The sequence below is a fragment of the Archocentrus centrarchus genome, chromosome 24, assembly GCF_007364275.1.
Source record: "Archocentrus centrarchus isolate MPI-CPG fArcCen1 chromosome 24, fArcCen1, whole genome shotgun sequence".
In the NCBI taxonomy this organism is placed as follows: Eukaryota; Metazoa; Chordata; class Actinopteri; order Cichliformes; family Cichlidae; genus Archocentrus; species Archocentrus centrarchus.
In genome coordinates, this window is record NC_044369.1 from 12624192 (window position 1) to 12640670 (window position 16479).

General features: G+C 38.8%; 1 protein-coding gene across 1 annotated transcript; it reads right to left on the reverse strand.

Annotated features, from left to right (window-relative positions):
* Positions 1-1662: 1662 nt before the first annotated feature.
* Positions 1663-10679, reverse strand: laptm4a (lysosomal protein transmembrane 4 alpha). Its single transcript, XM_030721682.1, has 7 exons — positions 10463-10679; positions 7247-7367; positions 5659-5735; positions 3639-3761; positions 2841-2936; positions 2617-2715; positions 1663-1966 (listed from the first exon to the last, which is right to left on the reverse strand). The coding sequence occupies exons 1-7, from the start codon at positions 10589-10591 to the stop codon at positions 1892-1894; spliced, it is 720 nt and encodes a 239-aa protein (XP_030577542.1). The 5' UTR covers positions 10592-10679; the 3' UTR covers positions 1663-1891.
* Positions 10680-16479: the final 5800 nt, after the last annotated feature.

Below are 16479 nucleotides of genomic sequence, written 5' to 3' on the forward strand. Positions count from 1 at the left end.
CCATCCTTCAAATTGTCTCATTTGTATGCATCAACCCACAGAGCCAGTTTCTCATTAGTTTTTTCATATTTTTACAATAATGCTGTAAATATACAAATTTTGTTCCAACACAATGAACAAAAATTGAAATTCTAAAGTGATAAATGTGATATTGTTGGTCTAAACATCCCCTATGAAATATACTCTACCAACAATCTCCAGGCTTTTAACAACTGAATGTTAACCTGAATGTTAATGTTAGCTATAATACATTAACACATTAATTACCAGTATTAATTAACTCAGGAATTTTGCAGTACTGCCTTTGTGCTGTCACCAAACTCTACCTGTACTACTACCTGCGGACACTAGATGGAGCATGGGTATTAGCAACACCTATGTGCTAGATCCTAAGTTATGTAAGATTGTAAAACTGTAAAGATTGTTTATACATTCATTAACACGTTTGCATGTAGACTATGAAGCTGAGTGATGCTTTTACACGTGGAGAAGAAAATGTTACAAGGATCTTCCAGCATACTCAGATTTTCTCAATCACAAGCTGATTAAAAATATTTGCCCTGAATATGGCATTATTTCGATCCTTTCCAGCTTAGCCTTTACAAAACATCTATCAGTAAAGTCAAAATCTTAAACACTTCTTTAAAAAGGTTCTAGTTAGAAATTAGACGTCATATTGCCTGTTTTCAACTTTGACTTTGCTTTTTGCATGTGGCTCAACATACTGAAGGCAATGAGGTCAAAAACAACATTACAGCTGACACGTCACTGTGGTGAGGTTTTGGTTTTTTTCCTGTCATATTTGTGACCTTACTGATGAGCAGGCCGGTGGCATTACACTCAGCTATAAAGTTTAACTCTCAGAACTTCACAGCAAACATGGATGGAAAGTATGTAAAAAAATATCTTTTGTTTTTCCTCTCTCCAAACTCAATCTGCTAAAGATCATGTGATTTGCCGGTAACTAAAAATAGCTGAACTTGTTTTTTTTCTTAATGCTATTTTAAGACTTCTACTGAGCACCCTGCTCTTTACATCTCCTGATTTTATCTGAAATTAAAAAAAAAAAATGTAAAAAAATCAAAGAACCAAGACGTAATAGTTTTGAAATGTTTACTGAAGTCAAACGTAACTCCTCCAGGATAAATCATATAACCAGTAAAGGAATGGGAGGAGGGGGTGTCAATAAGCATGCAACAACTAATGTTCACAAGACAGGCTGTTTGCTGCAGGTGCCGGGTAAAAAAGAAGCAGGGAAAATGATGCATCATCAGTGCTCTCTGCCCTCTCTCGCTCTCTCTCAGCTGGACAACAGTTCACTGCCTCAGCACACTGGGGCAGCAGAGAGTGGTGATCATGACTAAGGTGTGGGGTGAAACTTAACTACAGTAAAGCTAAATAAATAACCAAAACACATTGTTCCATTCAAGACCAAGATAGAATAATTCAGGTATTAACAAGTGGGGGAAAACCATAACACAATGTAACAATAAGTGCTATAATAAGTAGATTGTCAGTTGTTCTTTTTTTTATTTTAAACTTCATATATCAATCTATTAATAGGATGATGCTGGATTGATAAGAGCATTTAAAGCAGTTTAACGTTCACATATATCCCTTTTACTAAGACACAAAAAATGCTGGCAGAAATGGGGGGGTGGGGGTACTTGCACCTCTTTTTAAACTCATTCATTTTCAGACATGCTCTCCTTTGCCACTTTTCTCTTCTCATCGTTAGGAGGTGGGGTGGGGTTAAACTAAACATCTTCAGTGGTCTTTACAGTACACAGTAGGTCAGAGGGGGCAGGGGCAAGGTGAGGGTATGAAGGAATGCATATGATGGCTGTGTGCGCGCGTGTGTGTGTGCATGTTTTGGCAACAGGGCTGGTGCTTAGGCTGGCATGTAAGGAGGAGGCGGTTCCTTCTCTGGCATCTTCATGGCCATCTCGTAAGTGGGCAAGATGTACTAAAGAAGAGAGAAACATTCAGTTAGATTCCACGTAAAGGGACGTGGTTTATTACATGCCCTCTGTAATAAACAGCAAAGCCTCTGAGCAAAGAAATTCAAACAGTCATGTTCTGTTATTAAAATCTGATACAAACATCAGTAAATTAAATTAAGCTGGGATGACGCAGGAACTCTGGCCCATCTACAGTATTCAGCACATTCTGAGCAGAGCAGAACCAGTGAAGTTCAAATTAGTGTGAAATTATTCTGAAACTCGATTAGAGATCAAGCAAAATGCACAAAATGACCTGGAGCTTTTCAAATGTGAATGCTGGCTGCTTTTGTTTGTATCTAGACACATTTTTGAGCTACTAACTGAGAAGATAACTGGCAAACAAACTCATAAAAGTTTATTTTAACCCGAGTTCTGAGTTTATTTCACTGTGAGAGGACTTAAGTTTTGTGTAAACTTAATAGAACATTTTATAACTATCAAATGTTTCTTTAAAGATGTAACAGAGCATATTTAATCTAAGCATATCCTCTCAGCATGTCATGTCTCAGCTTTTCGGTGTGGAGACATTGTGTTGCCGGCTGCCTCAGCTACAGCATTACGGTGCCAGGGTCTTGGCACTTCCTGCTAATAAACGCTGAGGTAGTTTACATACCTGGGGAGGGGTTTCAAAGGCAGGGTACACAGCGATCTCTGGCATGTTCCTGTTATTAATGTACTTGTAGCAGTTCCACACACAGTTGATTAAGTAAGCCTGGAAAGCAGAGAGAGAACTATTTGTACATCTACAGTCAACAGTTCCCCCGTCTCCTCACACATGCCAAAAACTAACAAACATGCTAATAACGCCATATCTCACTGAATAACTGATAAATTCACCTTGAGAATGATGAGGAAGGCAAAGAAGACCAGCACAAAGAGCAGCAGGCAGCTGGAGTTCATAGAGAGGAGGTTATCCTTGTATGGGAAATCCGGCTGAGGAAGAAAAGAAGACAAAATGTTGGGTCCTCAAAGTCTTGCTCGCATCATTATCAACACTTCCACACTTTAAATGTAAAAAATACTACTACCAAGCTTTGTCTTTTTGTCCTTTGAAGCATCATTATTGACAGAAAAACAATTAGCCAAGTTGCTTTCTCAAATTCTTTCTCCTAAATTTCTTTTAATGTAGACTTTAAACTCCAAAGGTATTCTCTTTTAAAGAGGAAACAATCTCTGTATGTGCAGAGATAAATCCTATAATAAAATCATAGCAATATTTTTCCAAATAAACCCTGGTAACAAGAATAGCATGAGCTGCAGATACAACTGCTGCCTGTTGCTTCAGTGATTATTGCTGCATCTGACATGACTCCCTATAAACTATGCAGTGCATTACATTTACTGTTTACCATCTGAGTGTTTACATTTATACGCTGTAGTTTCTATAGGAGTTCCACAGTGACACAAAAGCACACTACTCGCTTAACAGCTGTCAGTACTTATGTAAAATGAGGACTAATAAGTGTTGAAAATCTCAGTTTCCTGCTGAGATATGAATCACTTTAGAGAGAGGAAGGAGGGTGACACTGGATGAGGTGCAAGTGGAAAGTTGTAAAGACACTGGCAAATGGGAAGGGTGCGGTCAGAATGAGATCCTGTCAACAACATCAGAGACTTTGGACTGTTGACACTAACCAGCTGGTCCAGGTAGTCCCTGATCCTGGGTAGGTACGTGAGAGAACTGATGGCCACCAGGCAGCTCAGAGCAAAGTCAAACAGCTGGTAGCAGAAAAATGGGATGAGCCAGCCATCACGATGCTAAAGAAAAAAGAAACAGATGAAGTCACTTGGGCAGAACCTTTATAGAAGGACCATAATGCATATTTAAACCTTATCTCTAGACGCTCGTCTTGATTAAAATACCAATTTGGGTTAGGACTGATTTAGATTTGAAAATCTTACAGCTGCGCGTATAAAACTCAGATCCTGAGAAGCAAGAAAAATCAGAGCTTCTGAGACTTCTTCCAAGTTTAAAAGTTTACTGCTACTCGGGTTGAGATATCTGGGCACTATTCCAGGAAGCAGGTTTAGCTCATAACTGAGTTTGTTAAGACAGAGATGAGGGAAACAGCTGGTTGTTCCAGAAAGAGTTAACTTCAACTCTGAGTACGCTGCTGGGGTAACACGCTCAGGATTTATTCTACAGTCGCTATCAAAGTGCATTGGGGAGCGAATTAATTCACAGACGTTTACATGTTTTCAAGCACCAAAATCTCTGTTACATGTTAGTTTGCCATTTTGAGTACATCACATGACCATGTTTACAATGCTTCAGTTATCAATATTTAAAGACAGAAGACTGAAGAATTACTGAAAAATGAAATGATCATAAACTGTAGCAAAGTGTTTTTGTTTGTTTTTTAATAATTAAAAAAAAAAACTCAGGACGATCCACTCCTGAGTCTCTTGCTACATGGGTCACTAATACCACAGACTTGTCAGTAAATTGTGGCTCATCTGTTTCTCCAGATTTTCATCTTCAGTTTCTGGCACCAACATTTTGTCCTGTTGTAAAATTAGGAATCCAGCCTCTAATCGAAATTTGGGTAAATAATGTAAGATGGTATAAAAATTATATATTTGATATCAAATTTTAGTCTGTCTGTCATGACGACAGAGTGAAACGAGCTGATTAAAATGACATTTCTTTTCCGGTCAGCACTGACACGTGTTCATATTCCTCGGTCTACTGGATTAAAATGGCAGCTCTGCTCTTTATTTACCTGTTGCCATGGTAAACAATGATTCACCATGGCTGCGTCAGAGCTCCATTGATGATGGCTTTCTTTCTCTACTCACACATGCGCTTAACCCAAGGTGAACATATTGAGTTGATTTAACTAACTCTGATCAGCTGTTCTGGAAAAGGGAACTGGGAGTTGCTTATCTCAGAGTTAATCAACTCAGAGTTTATTTTTAAATTCTGAGTTTGTCAGACGTGCTTCCTGGATTAGAGCCCCGATGTGCTTCACAGCAAACGAAACAGATGGCCAACAACAACCACCCATTGATAAAAGAATGTATTGTGCATGGAGAAGGTTTAAATCAACAAAATGGTCCTTTCTGATACATATTCTTTATACCAAAGCACAGCGTACTCTCTGACAAAACTCTTCTTTACTGCAACATTAAGTAGGAAATCTGTTTTGATATATTATGATCAAACACTTAGGGATATCTAAAAGGGATAGCTGCCATACTAGAGCGGAAAAGAGCATCTGCTACATTTGTCTCAGGGTTTTCACCTGCACAGCTAAAGCATAACTTGTTCATTCTCAGTTGTACCCAGCCTACACATGGGTGTCATACTTATACACATAACTGTGCAAGTCATCCACACTAGCAGCTAAATACAGGTCCACGTCAAAAGGCTATCAAACCTGTCAGTCTTGATGCCATCAGGCAAGCCTGTGAGATAAAAATGACAGGCAGTGAGAACACAGTATTGTGTGCCACAGCCCAACGACATCTGGATTACTGAACAGATATTTTTCTCTCTTGGTTACCGTTCATGTTTTTCTATTATTTCTTTTTATAGACACATTGGTTGGGATTGCATTACATAAAGTGCTTTAAATATATTACATGCTGTCAAAAAGATTTTTTTTTTTTTTTTTTTTAAATAAAAGTTACCACCTCTCTAGTGCACACTTACAGTAATGGCTCCATACACCATCATGGCACTGATCGTGAGCATCAACAGAGAGATGGCAAATCCAACGCAGGCATTTTCTACATGAGAAAAAGAAAGAAGAAATACATTGAATAAATACAGTTAAAGAATCATAATTTTACTACAGCAGCTCTGGCATTAATCTAAAATATACAGTGAGAAAGGATGACTGGATTTTTGCCTGTACTTTTTGAGACAGCTGTCCTTTACATACAGTGTTAAGTGAACAGTCTCCAGGGCTTCTTTCTTTCCAGCTCACTTCATTTTAAAGGCCAACTCTGGGGAGCATTAAGCCTCTCGCTTTCTGTCAGTAAAGACGCAATGAAACTCAGTCTGGGATAATTAAAAGGTCTGCCTTTCATATCCTCCTCTCTCTCTCCCTCTCTCTCCCCACATCACTCACTCTGTCTCTCTTCTAAAATGTTCTGCCTGTTGCACTGGAAATACTGTGAAAGAGCAACTACAGCAATGCCATCCAGACAAATTGCTATTTTCTTTGTTTTTTTCCTACTTCACACCAACTGCCACAGTTCAGACCTCTTCAAACTTTTCAAATGAAAGCTTTCTTCATATTCACATACTAATTTTTTAAGGCAGGAAGAGAAACAGATAAAATTTCATCAACTTATACATTTAAAGGAAAACAACATGCCAGATATTATTAACAGATCAGTATTTTTTATCTCTACCAACATGTCTGAGCAGAGTATTTGAAGAAACAACCTTAATCTCAAAACCACAGCCATTTTCACATGTTCTTTCTATCAGCTGCAAAACTTTAAAAAAAAATGACTCAGACTGCTGAATGAGTGGAGGCTGATGAAGCTGCACTAACAGTCAGGAGTTTTGACAACTCAACCAGTCTGAATACTAACATTGCCTTTGTAGGCAGTGGACATCCTCCAATGTCCTGTGTGCTGCCACAGGCCTGTTATGGGAAGGTCACCCCATGGCTGACATGGCCTCTCCTCTCCTGCTGAGTCACTGTTTTAGAAAAATGAAGAGGCCTTCACCAAGCCAACCAACAAAACAACCGCCAGCTAAACAGAACAGGCAGTCAATTCTGCCACCTCTGCCCTAGCGCACGCACACACACACACACATGCGCGCGCGCACACACACACACACACACACAAATATCTAAACAAACATAAATCCTCAAGGAGATATAAAGGAAGTCGCACCAGTGGGACCACACCCCAAACTACATTTTAAGATGACATGCAAACAGCTTAACAGTGTTTTGCTCTCCTCATGAATTTTGTTTTGCAGTCAGTGTGGAGCTGATCTCCCTGTGGAAAATGAATCACATGATTGACCACAGAATAAAAGCAACTCACGAATTAGTGGAAAGTCCTGAACAGAAAAGGCGCGGCTCCACTATTTATTCCAATGGAGTGAACTGATGTTTCACTGATATTTTAGAGAGCAAGCCCTGTCATACAAAATGACACAATTCAAAGACCGACCTTTGAAAACTAAGTTAATACTGGTGCATAATAAACTAAATAGAATACAACCCAGTTCTGTTTGAAACTCATCTTTTGTTTGTTTGTTTTTTTAAACTTACCAGACATCCTGTCAGAAGCGAAGTAGTGGTCAATGACCTCATACTGCAGGTCAATAGTGGGCACGTTCTCTGGGTGGGTAACAGCAACAGTCAGCAGGATGCCCATCAACAGGTTCACTACCTGAGTGGAGTACAGAGAGGTGGAAAAAGGCTTTGAAGTATTACTCTACTAAAAGCATTTGAACATACAATTACTATGTACGTTTACATAAACAACCATTTTGGAATACATTTTAGATTCCATAAACATGCAAACACTAAAGCTGAAAGGCACCACAAAAAGTATATTGTTGATTAAAAAACAAAAAACAAAAATGAAACCACTGGTTACATTAAAGAAATAATAAATTTATATGACTGGATAAAAATGACAACAAGGTTGCAAAACTGGAGAAATTTAGAGTTACTTGTGCTTCCCTGCCTTATCTGTGTATTATCATGATTCAAAAAGGTACATCGTTATCTTTCAGAAACTGTGTTCTGTTTTTGTTTCTTTATGGTGCTTTCAAAATTGGTAATCTAGCACATATTTAAACCCAACTACTTAAGAACACTTAGAAAATATTGCATATGGTTCCCAGATATTGTACAGATTACACCTGTGCCCTTCAACTTATTCTTATTACTTACTTACTCTGTTATGTAGCCTCAAAGTTCTTTGATAACACAAAAAAATCATTTTAATGTGAATTAAATTCCAATATTATTGCTATAGCAATACCATGCATTCCCATTCCCCAGTGTGCAACAAGGAGACAAGCCCGAGCATGTCTGAAAACAAGTGCAGCATGTCAGCTTCCAATGACAATTTAGTACCCCAAAAGGGAGCTACAACAATCTCCAACAAAGCACAATAAACAAAAAAAAAATGCTATTAAACTTTTCTGTTAAATGTAGAAAAAACACATGGGAAACACACTTGAAGGAAAAAAAACAAAAAAAACACACCTTCTCATTTACAAACATGACAAGGTCATATTTGTAAATGAAAACTGTTTCTCAAACATTTGACCTGGTAAAATAAAGGTTTAAAATAAATAAATAAGTACAACCAGGCTACAAAGGAGGAAATACTAACCGCTGGGGAGGTGCACCCTAAATGTAAACAAATTACTCCACCAAGCACTGCTGGAGCACTCACTAGTTGCACTCAATATGATGAGAAGAGAAAACTGCGGATGGAAATTGCTGACGTGGTTACTTGGTGGAAAAGCAGCTGGCCAAAAAGCTCAAACCATGATAGAACATCTCAGACAGCGCCCGAAAAATTACAAAATTAAGCTACTTTAGTTATGGTTAAAGCAGTTATTTTATTCTTTTACTACATTTTCAGGGAAAACTACCTAGGCTACTTTTGTACTTTACATTTTTTTTAATGCGTTGTCACTCGATAGATTACTACTGCACTATACTGCTGCTAGCAGCATCTTGTTCCAATAGACACACACTTCAAATTAGGAAGTGTGTCATCAATGACAGGAGCTCATTGGAAAAGACAAATGGAAAATGTCTTTCATTTACTTAAACTCAGAAATGCTGAAAGCATCAATACAACATTGTTCAGTATTTTCTTTCTATATCAAAAATATTGTTATAGCAAATTTTCTTGAAATATTGTGATATAATTTTAAGGCTGTATCACCCACCCCTAATAGTGAGTAATACTATGGTGGACTAAAAGTATTCAACGCCTCACAAAGAGTGGTAGACTGAAAAAAAATATTCCATCCAAGAACACTCAGGCCGCACACTCAGCTTCATCTTTATATTTATTGTCTCTTTTTGAAGACAAATGCAGAGAGAGAGAGAGAGAGAGAGAGAGAGAGAGAGAGAGAGAGAGAGAGAGCGAGTCTGTTGCCATGTACAAAAGTATTTAAATAAACAATTATTTACAACATTAAACCTAAAAATGGAAGACAAAAAAAAGCTATTAATGAACTTATCTTTACAGTCAAGCAAAGTTATCACCAAAATTACACACACATTCATGGAAAGTGAATGTAAGTTACATACAGCAATATAGAACAGGTTAAGTGCGTGTGTTTTGACTGACTTGGCCCCTGACTGGCACCTTTCAGTCTCTCAACCATCTTTCCTTTTATTCTGGCGGTTCATTTCCTCAAGCTATTTAAATATTGTTAATAGAGAAGCAGGTAGAGAGCGCCTGTATATCTCTATATATTTGAGCTTGAACCCAAAAAAACAAAACAAAAAAAAAACGAATAAGAGCAACGCCTAATGTAGACATTAATTTGTAACTGTCTAGCAGACGCTGATCTGTTATGTTGTAACTGCGGGATTTAATAATGTAAAATGACACCCCAGTCGTGTACGAGAGTGTTTATTCATTTAGCCGACTGCAGGTGAGAGTATTATAGACACGACCTGTGATTTGGGAGTCGCAGTTCACGTGTTTAAACCAGACGAATTTTGTACAGCTGCAGAGAGAGAGAGAGAAAACAAGAAAGAAGCATAACAGGATTTACATACGCAACCAAAGCCTGCCACATCTGTTACGTGATGTGGGGAAAGGAGAAGAAGATTAATTCAGTGATTTAGCTCTAACCACCCAGGACAGCTGCAGGACCAAGATGCGCAAAAACAGTTAGCTAACATTAGCTACGTGGGCATGCTCCATTACTTTACTATTGACTGCTTTAACATCACCATCATCACCATCATCATATAAGAAACATAATATAGCACCAGTAATATGGTAATATTAGAACACAAAGAATATTTCACAGTAAATCTTATTTTAACAACCGTTATGTTCCCAAGTTAGCGGAATGTCAGCTACTTAAGTCAAATGTCACGTATTTTAAAACATCTAACCCTCCAGCCAGTTGCTGGTGTCTTGGAAAAATCAATAAAATAAACCACTACCTGTTGTCTGTCGGTCGGTTTTCTAACCGCATTTTCAAACTTGTGCGAGTTGAACGAACAGAAAGCAAAACCCGACATGACAGCGGTAGCGGGCTATTGCTAACCTTAGCCTTCTGTTAACATTGAACTCGACACGTAAACATTCCAGAGCAACACGTAGTTAATATTTTAGCTCCTAAAAACAATTACAACAAATTCTCAGTGCCATTTAACTCTGTATTAACACCCTTCGTTGCATAACTTCCTACTTTTGGGAACTTAACGGAACTGGCAAAGTGCTAGCTAACGTTAGCTTACTGACCCCTATTATTGCTAACCACTGTAACGTACCATGTACCATGTTCCCAGGATGATGGTCCCCGTTCGGACGTGGCAGCACCCGCAACACCTGGTGGTGTACAATCTGTCTCGACTGGGCTTGAAATGATGCATGTCCTCTACGAGCGTAGGGAGAAACATCGGAAGAGCTGGTCACGAAGGAGAAATTCTTCTCAGCATCAACAGTCAGCGAACGAACGCGGAGGAACGCCCACCGCGCATGAAAACAAACGCTCTGACGGGCAGGAAAAGGCGGGTGTACCCCCCCCCCCCCCATTCGATTGACAGCGGGTTCAACCAATGGCCGCAGCGAAATTACAAAATCAGTAGGTGAAGGCCTAAATAGATTTACCTTAATGAATATTCCACAACTAAATCAGCTTAAATCTTCTTCTTTCAGGGGCTACTTTTAGGGGTCGACACAGCGGATCGTCTCCCACAGTCTCACCCTAGCCCCTACATTCTCCTCTGTCACACCAACCCTGCCTGGCAGCTCCATTATCAGCATCCACTAACTCTCCTCTGCGCATGTTCAAACCATCTCAGCCTCACTGCTTTAACTTTGTTCCCAAACTGCTCAACCTGAGCTGTCCCTCTCAAATAGTAATTTCTAATCCTGTCCCTCCTGGTCACACCCAATGAAAATCTGTGCATCTTCAGCTCTGCTACCATGCTTGTTAGTGCCACCCTCTCCAAACCATACATAATAGTAGCAGGTCTTACTACCATCTTGTAAACCTTCCCTTTTACTCTCACTGCTGTCCTTCTCTCACATCCCTTTTCTCCAGAGCAGCCCTCAATCTTTCCGGACTTTCTTCTACCAGCTCCCTATATCCGTAGTCCACCGGGACTCCTACGTGACCTCATCATTTAACTTGCCCATCGCCATAGGGAACAAAAAGGGGCTTAGAGCTGGTCCCTAATGTAATCCCACACCCACCTTGAGCCTGTCACTCCTACCGCATACCTCATCACAGTTGTCCTCATACATGTCCTACACTAGCCTCACATAATAATATCTGTCCTTATAGAAGACAGTCTCAAAAGTAGGTAGGCACAGTGAAATAGCTCCAGGTGCTTGTTTAGGGTGGGTTTTGTTTTCTTAAACATTAATGAATTAACAAGTTAAATCTGATTAAATAAAATACTTCAGTATTATGGAAGTATGATTCTACCACAGCATGTGCTGTGATAGAATTCTCCCATGGATTATAATTCAGGATTTTGATACATGGATTAAATCACACCTTAAATGGAAAATTCAATGAAGATCCCTACTGAAAAGATTTTTAGTCGAGGACTAAGATTAATACGTCTCAGAAATTGAGCCTTTGAGTGCCATGTCTCTCTCTTATAATATAATGACAATAATATTAATACTACATTGCAAACACTAAAGCTCACCAACAGGGAATAGCTTACAGAGGATATTTCTCCTATCAGGGTATTACATCCATCCATCCATCCATCCATCCATTCGCTTCCGCACATCCTGTTAAGGGTCGCGGGGGGGCTGGAGCCTATCCCAGCTGTCATAGGGCGAGAGGCAGGGTACACCCTGAACAGGTCGCCAGCCTGTTGCAGGGCCAGGGTATTACAATCTAGTCTAAAGTCTTTCAGTTTCTATTGAGCATACAGGATGCAGTGTATTAAATGGCTTTGTACTTAATCAAGCAAAAATCAATGTAATTAATAATAAGTGAGAACAATTTGACAAAGCACTACAGTTCTGATCATCTTACAGTAGTAACACACACCATGCAATAAAATGCTCAAATAAACTGTCTTATGCAAATATAAACAGACTGTGTGCTTCACATAAACTGCACAGAAAGCATAAAATGAGTTTAATTGTTACAAAGCATTTTTATTATCAATTATAGAATAAAAAAATAGGCATACATATAGGCAACATAAAACATTATGTTGCATTACAGCAGCTATAGTAGTGTTATACACTCTTAAATGAGCTGCCCCTTTAATTCATATCTCATATGACACTGATCACATAGTTTAAAGTATGGTGAATAACACAGGCTGTCCAGCTTATCAGTGGTTACCACGTTACAGACATTTTATCACTCTCTGATAACGTTAACAATGGTTTTCATTTGTTCATGTGTCCCTGTGTTTTTTGTACTATGACATGTCAAAATGTCTGGCGTGAAAAAGGCGTGTCATTTCTTTAGAAGTGTAGTAGGTATTTTGCCTTTAAAATAGGCAAAAGTAAATGCTACAAGAAGCTACTTCTTTAAAACAAACAACAATCACATATTACATGATGCATCTTTGTAGGCTAGAATCTTCATTCAACCACACACACTGAAGGCAAATCAGATTGTAGAGGTGGCTGTAATTTTCCCATTGTGGGATCAATAAAGTATCATCATCATCATCATCAAATGTTTTCAATTATCTTTATTCTGCCCCCCCCCCCAATACCCAGTGGATACAGCCCCAATGCCACAGCTACTCAGTGTATGATGATGCAATTGCAAGTATCTATCAAAGACGGGCACCTGAAAGATCATCAAATAAAAGACTTCTTCATATTGTATCATAAATATAAATACATTAATATTCAACAACAGGCACATTTCACATCAAGTATAAGAAAAACATTAACCCCACCTCGAGAGATCATGAGTAAAGAATGCATTTAAAGTAGATTTTGAGGTACACAAATTGGCCCAGTAGCATCAACTTATCAGACAAATTGGCATTGTAGTTTTTAGAAGCAGGTGCCGTTAAACAAAGACTACTTCCCTGCCCGGTTTCTGATAGTCAGTGTCTGAAACCTTCTCTTGGCCCAGAATGTATCCGTCCTCCTCATCTTTCTTCTGCCATTTGTAGATTAATATTCCGGCCATAACTGCTGCGAGAGCCAATCCTGTTACTCCCCCTGCAATAACAACTGTAAACATAAACATAAATGAGCTACGACAGAAATTCACAGCTCATATCTTTTTCGTTGTATAATGTTGAGAAGTACCTGTAATTACTTCCTTGTTCTCCAAGTAGCTCTTGCTGTTTGCTACAAAAACATATTCAGAATCATCTATAGCAAACGTTTTTGTGTCGCCAAAGGTGTTGCCCGAAAAACCCTAAAGCAAAAGTAAAGGACAGTTACACAAGATCCCTTCCTGCTTCACGACCCACATCAACAGGTGAAGAAATCATATGAGTCACTGAAATAAGCCATACATTCGGGGTATTTTTGGTCCCTTCTGCTCTGCTGCTGTTGTTGTTGATGTGCTGATTGTTGACGATTTCAGTTTCACCTGGCAGGAGTCCAGTTAGAGAGGATGAAACATATTGTGAGTACAGACATTATGTAAAGTGGGTCATTAACATTTTATAGATGGAGAATTACCCTGCTCTGACCCATCTCCTGAACCAGAACCAGAACCATCCAGGTCATATCCTGACCCCTCTGAGTCCTCAGGATGGACCAAAAGCTAGTGTCATGGAAAAAAAAACAAGAGGATATTTAAAGACTACAATCCTGTTTCCTGCTCTATTGTCAGATATAAAAACATACAAGAGGTGAAGGAAGCTGACGAAGGTACTTTTCTTAAGAAGCCAATAAAGACATGAATCATATCAAGGATACAAAGTCCCACTAAAAAAAAAAAAACATAGCCTGAAATGCACACTGGCTGACAAACCCATGATGACGCCAGTAAAGTGTCATGTAGTGTCAAGTAGATGAGACTAAGCAGTAATATAACTCCACCCATCTGGCAAGTCAATAAACTTAAGATGCAAGCAGGAAGTAAAATAATAAAATAAACACAAGAGACATTTTGTTTCATTTTATTGAAAAAACAATCCAACAGGAATGTTTAGTCTTCAGTGATCAGTGAATGGCCTAAAAGAAGGACATAATTCATCACATCAGTACAAAAAGTGTATATACTCTGTTGTTTACTTGTAATAAACTGATTCAAGCCTCATAAGGAAGACATCCTACAGCTGTAAGAAAGAGTTTGTGTACTCTTTGACCAAGATTTCTGCATTGACAGTCATAAAATGTGGCCTGATCTTCATCTAAGTCCCAATTACAGGCAAACACAATCCCACTAAACCGATAAACTGAGACTCCACCGAGCTATGACACAACCTCCAAAACCTACTTGGATTTGGGAGTTCCAATTTTAGAGATGAGATTTGGAGTGTGGGTAGTGGAGATGACCCATCATACAAAGTCTGTACTGGGAAAGTTTGCTTTTCTCAAGAAAGGTTGGTTGGTGTGAGCCATGAACGACTTTCACTGAATAAAATCATTTTTAATCATCTGTGTGTTCATCAGTTCATAGTATGACAAACTGTCTTATTATGGAGGGAATTCAGAACTGCTCTCCTAAATTGTGGATGGCCTTTAAGAAGGGGGTAAAAAGAAACAGTGGTTAGGAGAAAAATACTTGCTGAAACCTCTACACCTCACTAAAATCTGTTCATGTATTTTCAGTGAGAAAAAGCAAACCAATCTCAAAGATAAAATAAAATGTAAATTTTGCAAAAGCCCGTCTTAATATGGGGTACATGATGTTTAAAGGAAATGAGAAACTGCACACTGACATCTTGGTAAAGCTATGGTGGAGGGACCATCATAGTTTGGGTCTGCTCATCTACCCCCCGAGCCTGGATGCCTTTCAATCACTGAGAAAATAGTGAATTTTGAGATTACATCAAAACACCTTTTTTCAGGCATATGACATGGCAGCTGTCTATGTCCTTGAAGATCAGGTGAGGTTGAATGTTGCAATAAGACAATGACGCAAAGCACACAAGTGAATCAGCAACAGAATGGTTGAAAAAAAGAAGAAAAACAATGGTTTGAAGGCCAATTCTGAGTTGTGACCCAAACCCAAGTGAGAGTATATGAAAAGGACCAGTTAGATCAAGGCTTCAGGGTCCAAATGAAACCCAGAAGCAGCTTCAGGAAAATCTGATAAAGTGACTAAATCATCATTTCAGTTTCTTTGGTTTGAACAATTTATTGAAACAAAAAAATCTGTTATGTAGATATAATAATCTGATAATAATCAGCTTTTACATTACACCATGCAACAATATAAACAAGCATGCCTTGTGGATTGATTTATTTATTACAGTGAAGAGCGTGTGTCGTCGTCTGAGGACTAAGAATAATCCCCGTGACCCCAAATATTATTTTAGTTCGTAAACATAAAGCGTAGACGGGACAAATTCGATTAGGACACTATAAATTAGATTGAGTTAACTCAAACAACAAAACACCCACTTCGCTCAACAGCGGTGGCTCGAAAACCTAACGCACTTCAGGAAGTGGAAAAGGTGAGCGCGAGACCGAGGAACTTGTCGTTCATTTTTAAAAGGCTTTTAACAAGATGAAAATGACTTACCGAGGTCCAGACTGGATGTATTAATCCCAGAGAGAAAAATAAAGAAGCTACCAAAGACAGCCGCATGTTTCAGCCGAGCTCGTGTTCACTTTACGCCTCACGGGAGCTACGAAGGTGTTTTGATTGAACTTTAGGCCTCTCGCTGTCACGCTGCCAAAGTCCCGCCCATCAATAAAATATGAATTACAGCATGAACTGCAGCTGATAACAGGTCGCAGCGCTCAAACACAGGCGCCAGACGCCTGTGTGAGACAATAAATAAATAAATAAATAACTTTTGTAAAGTGTTAATTCCTCCTACAATTTTACCCATAAGGCTTTAAAACTAAAAAAAAAAAAAAAAAAAAACCTACAGTTACAAGAACTGAAAGAATTTTTCATGCTTTGGCATGTAGAGATAATAAGTCACTTCTTCTCCATGTATTTTCCATCTATTCGTGTGCGATAGTTCAGTTAAAATACATTTAGTTCAAATCAATTTTGCTTATATAGAGCAATAATTCACAGCCACATCTCAGGGTGTGTTATATTGTAATGTAAAGATGTGCCAAATGTTTTCAGCTGGTTAATGGTCTGGAACTGCAGGCAGGCCCGGTTTCTTTTACTGTGAAACGATGTTGTTTTAATAGATGCAGTATGCAG

Bases quoted from the DNA above. Each gene is read 5' to 3' on its own strand.
- laptm4a (XM_030721682.1), bottom strand. From the start codon at position 10,591: ATGTTTCTCCCTACGCTCGTAGAGGACATGCATCATTTCAAGCCCAGT. The intron at 3,762-5,658 runs GTAAGTGTGCAC...TTTTTTCTTTAG, and splicing joins TGGTGTATGGAGCCATTACT to CATCGTGATGGCTGGCTCAT. The intron at 1,967-2,616 runs GTATGTAAACTA...TCTCTTCTTTAG, and splicing joins CCTTTGAAACCCCTCCCCAG to TACATCTTGCCCACTTACGA.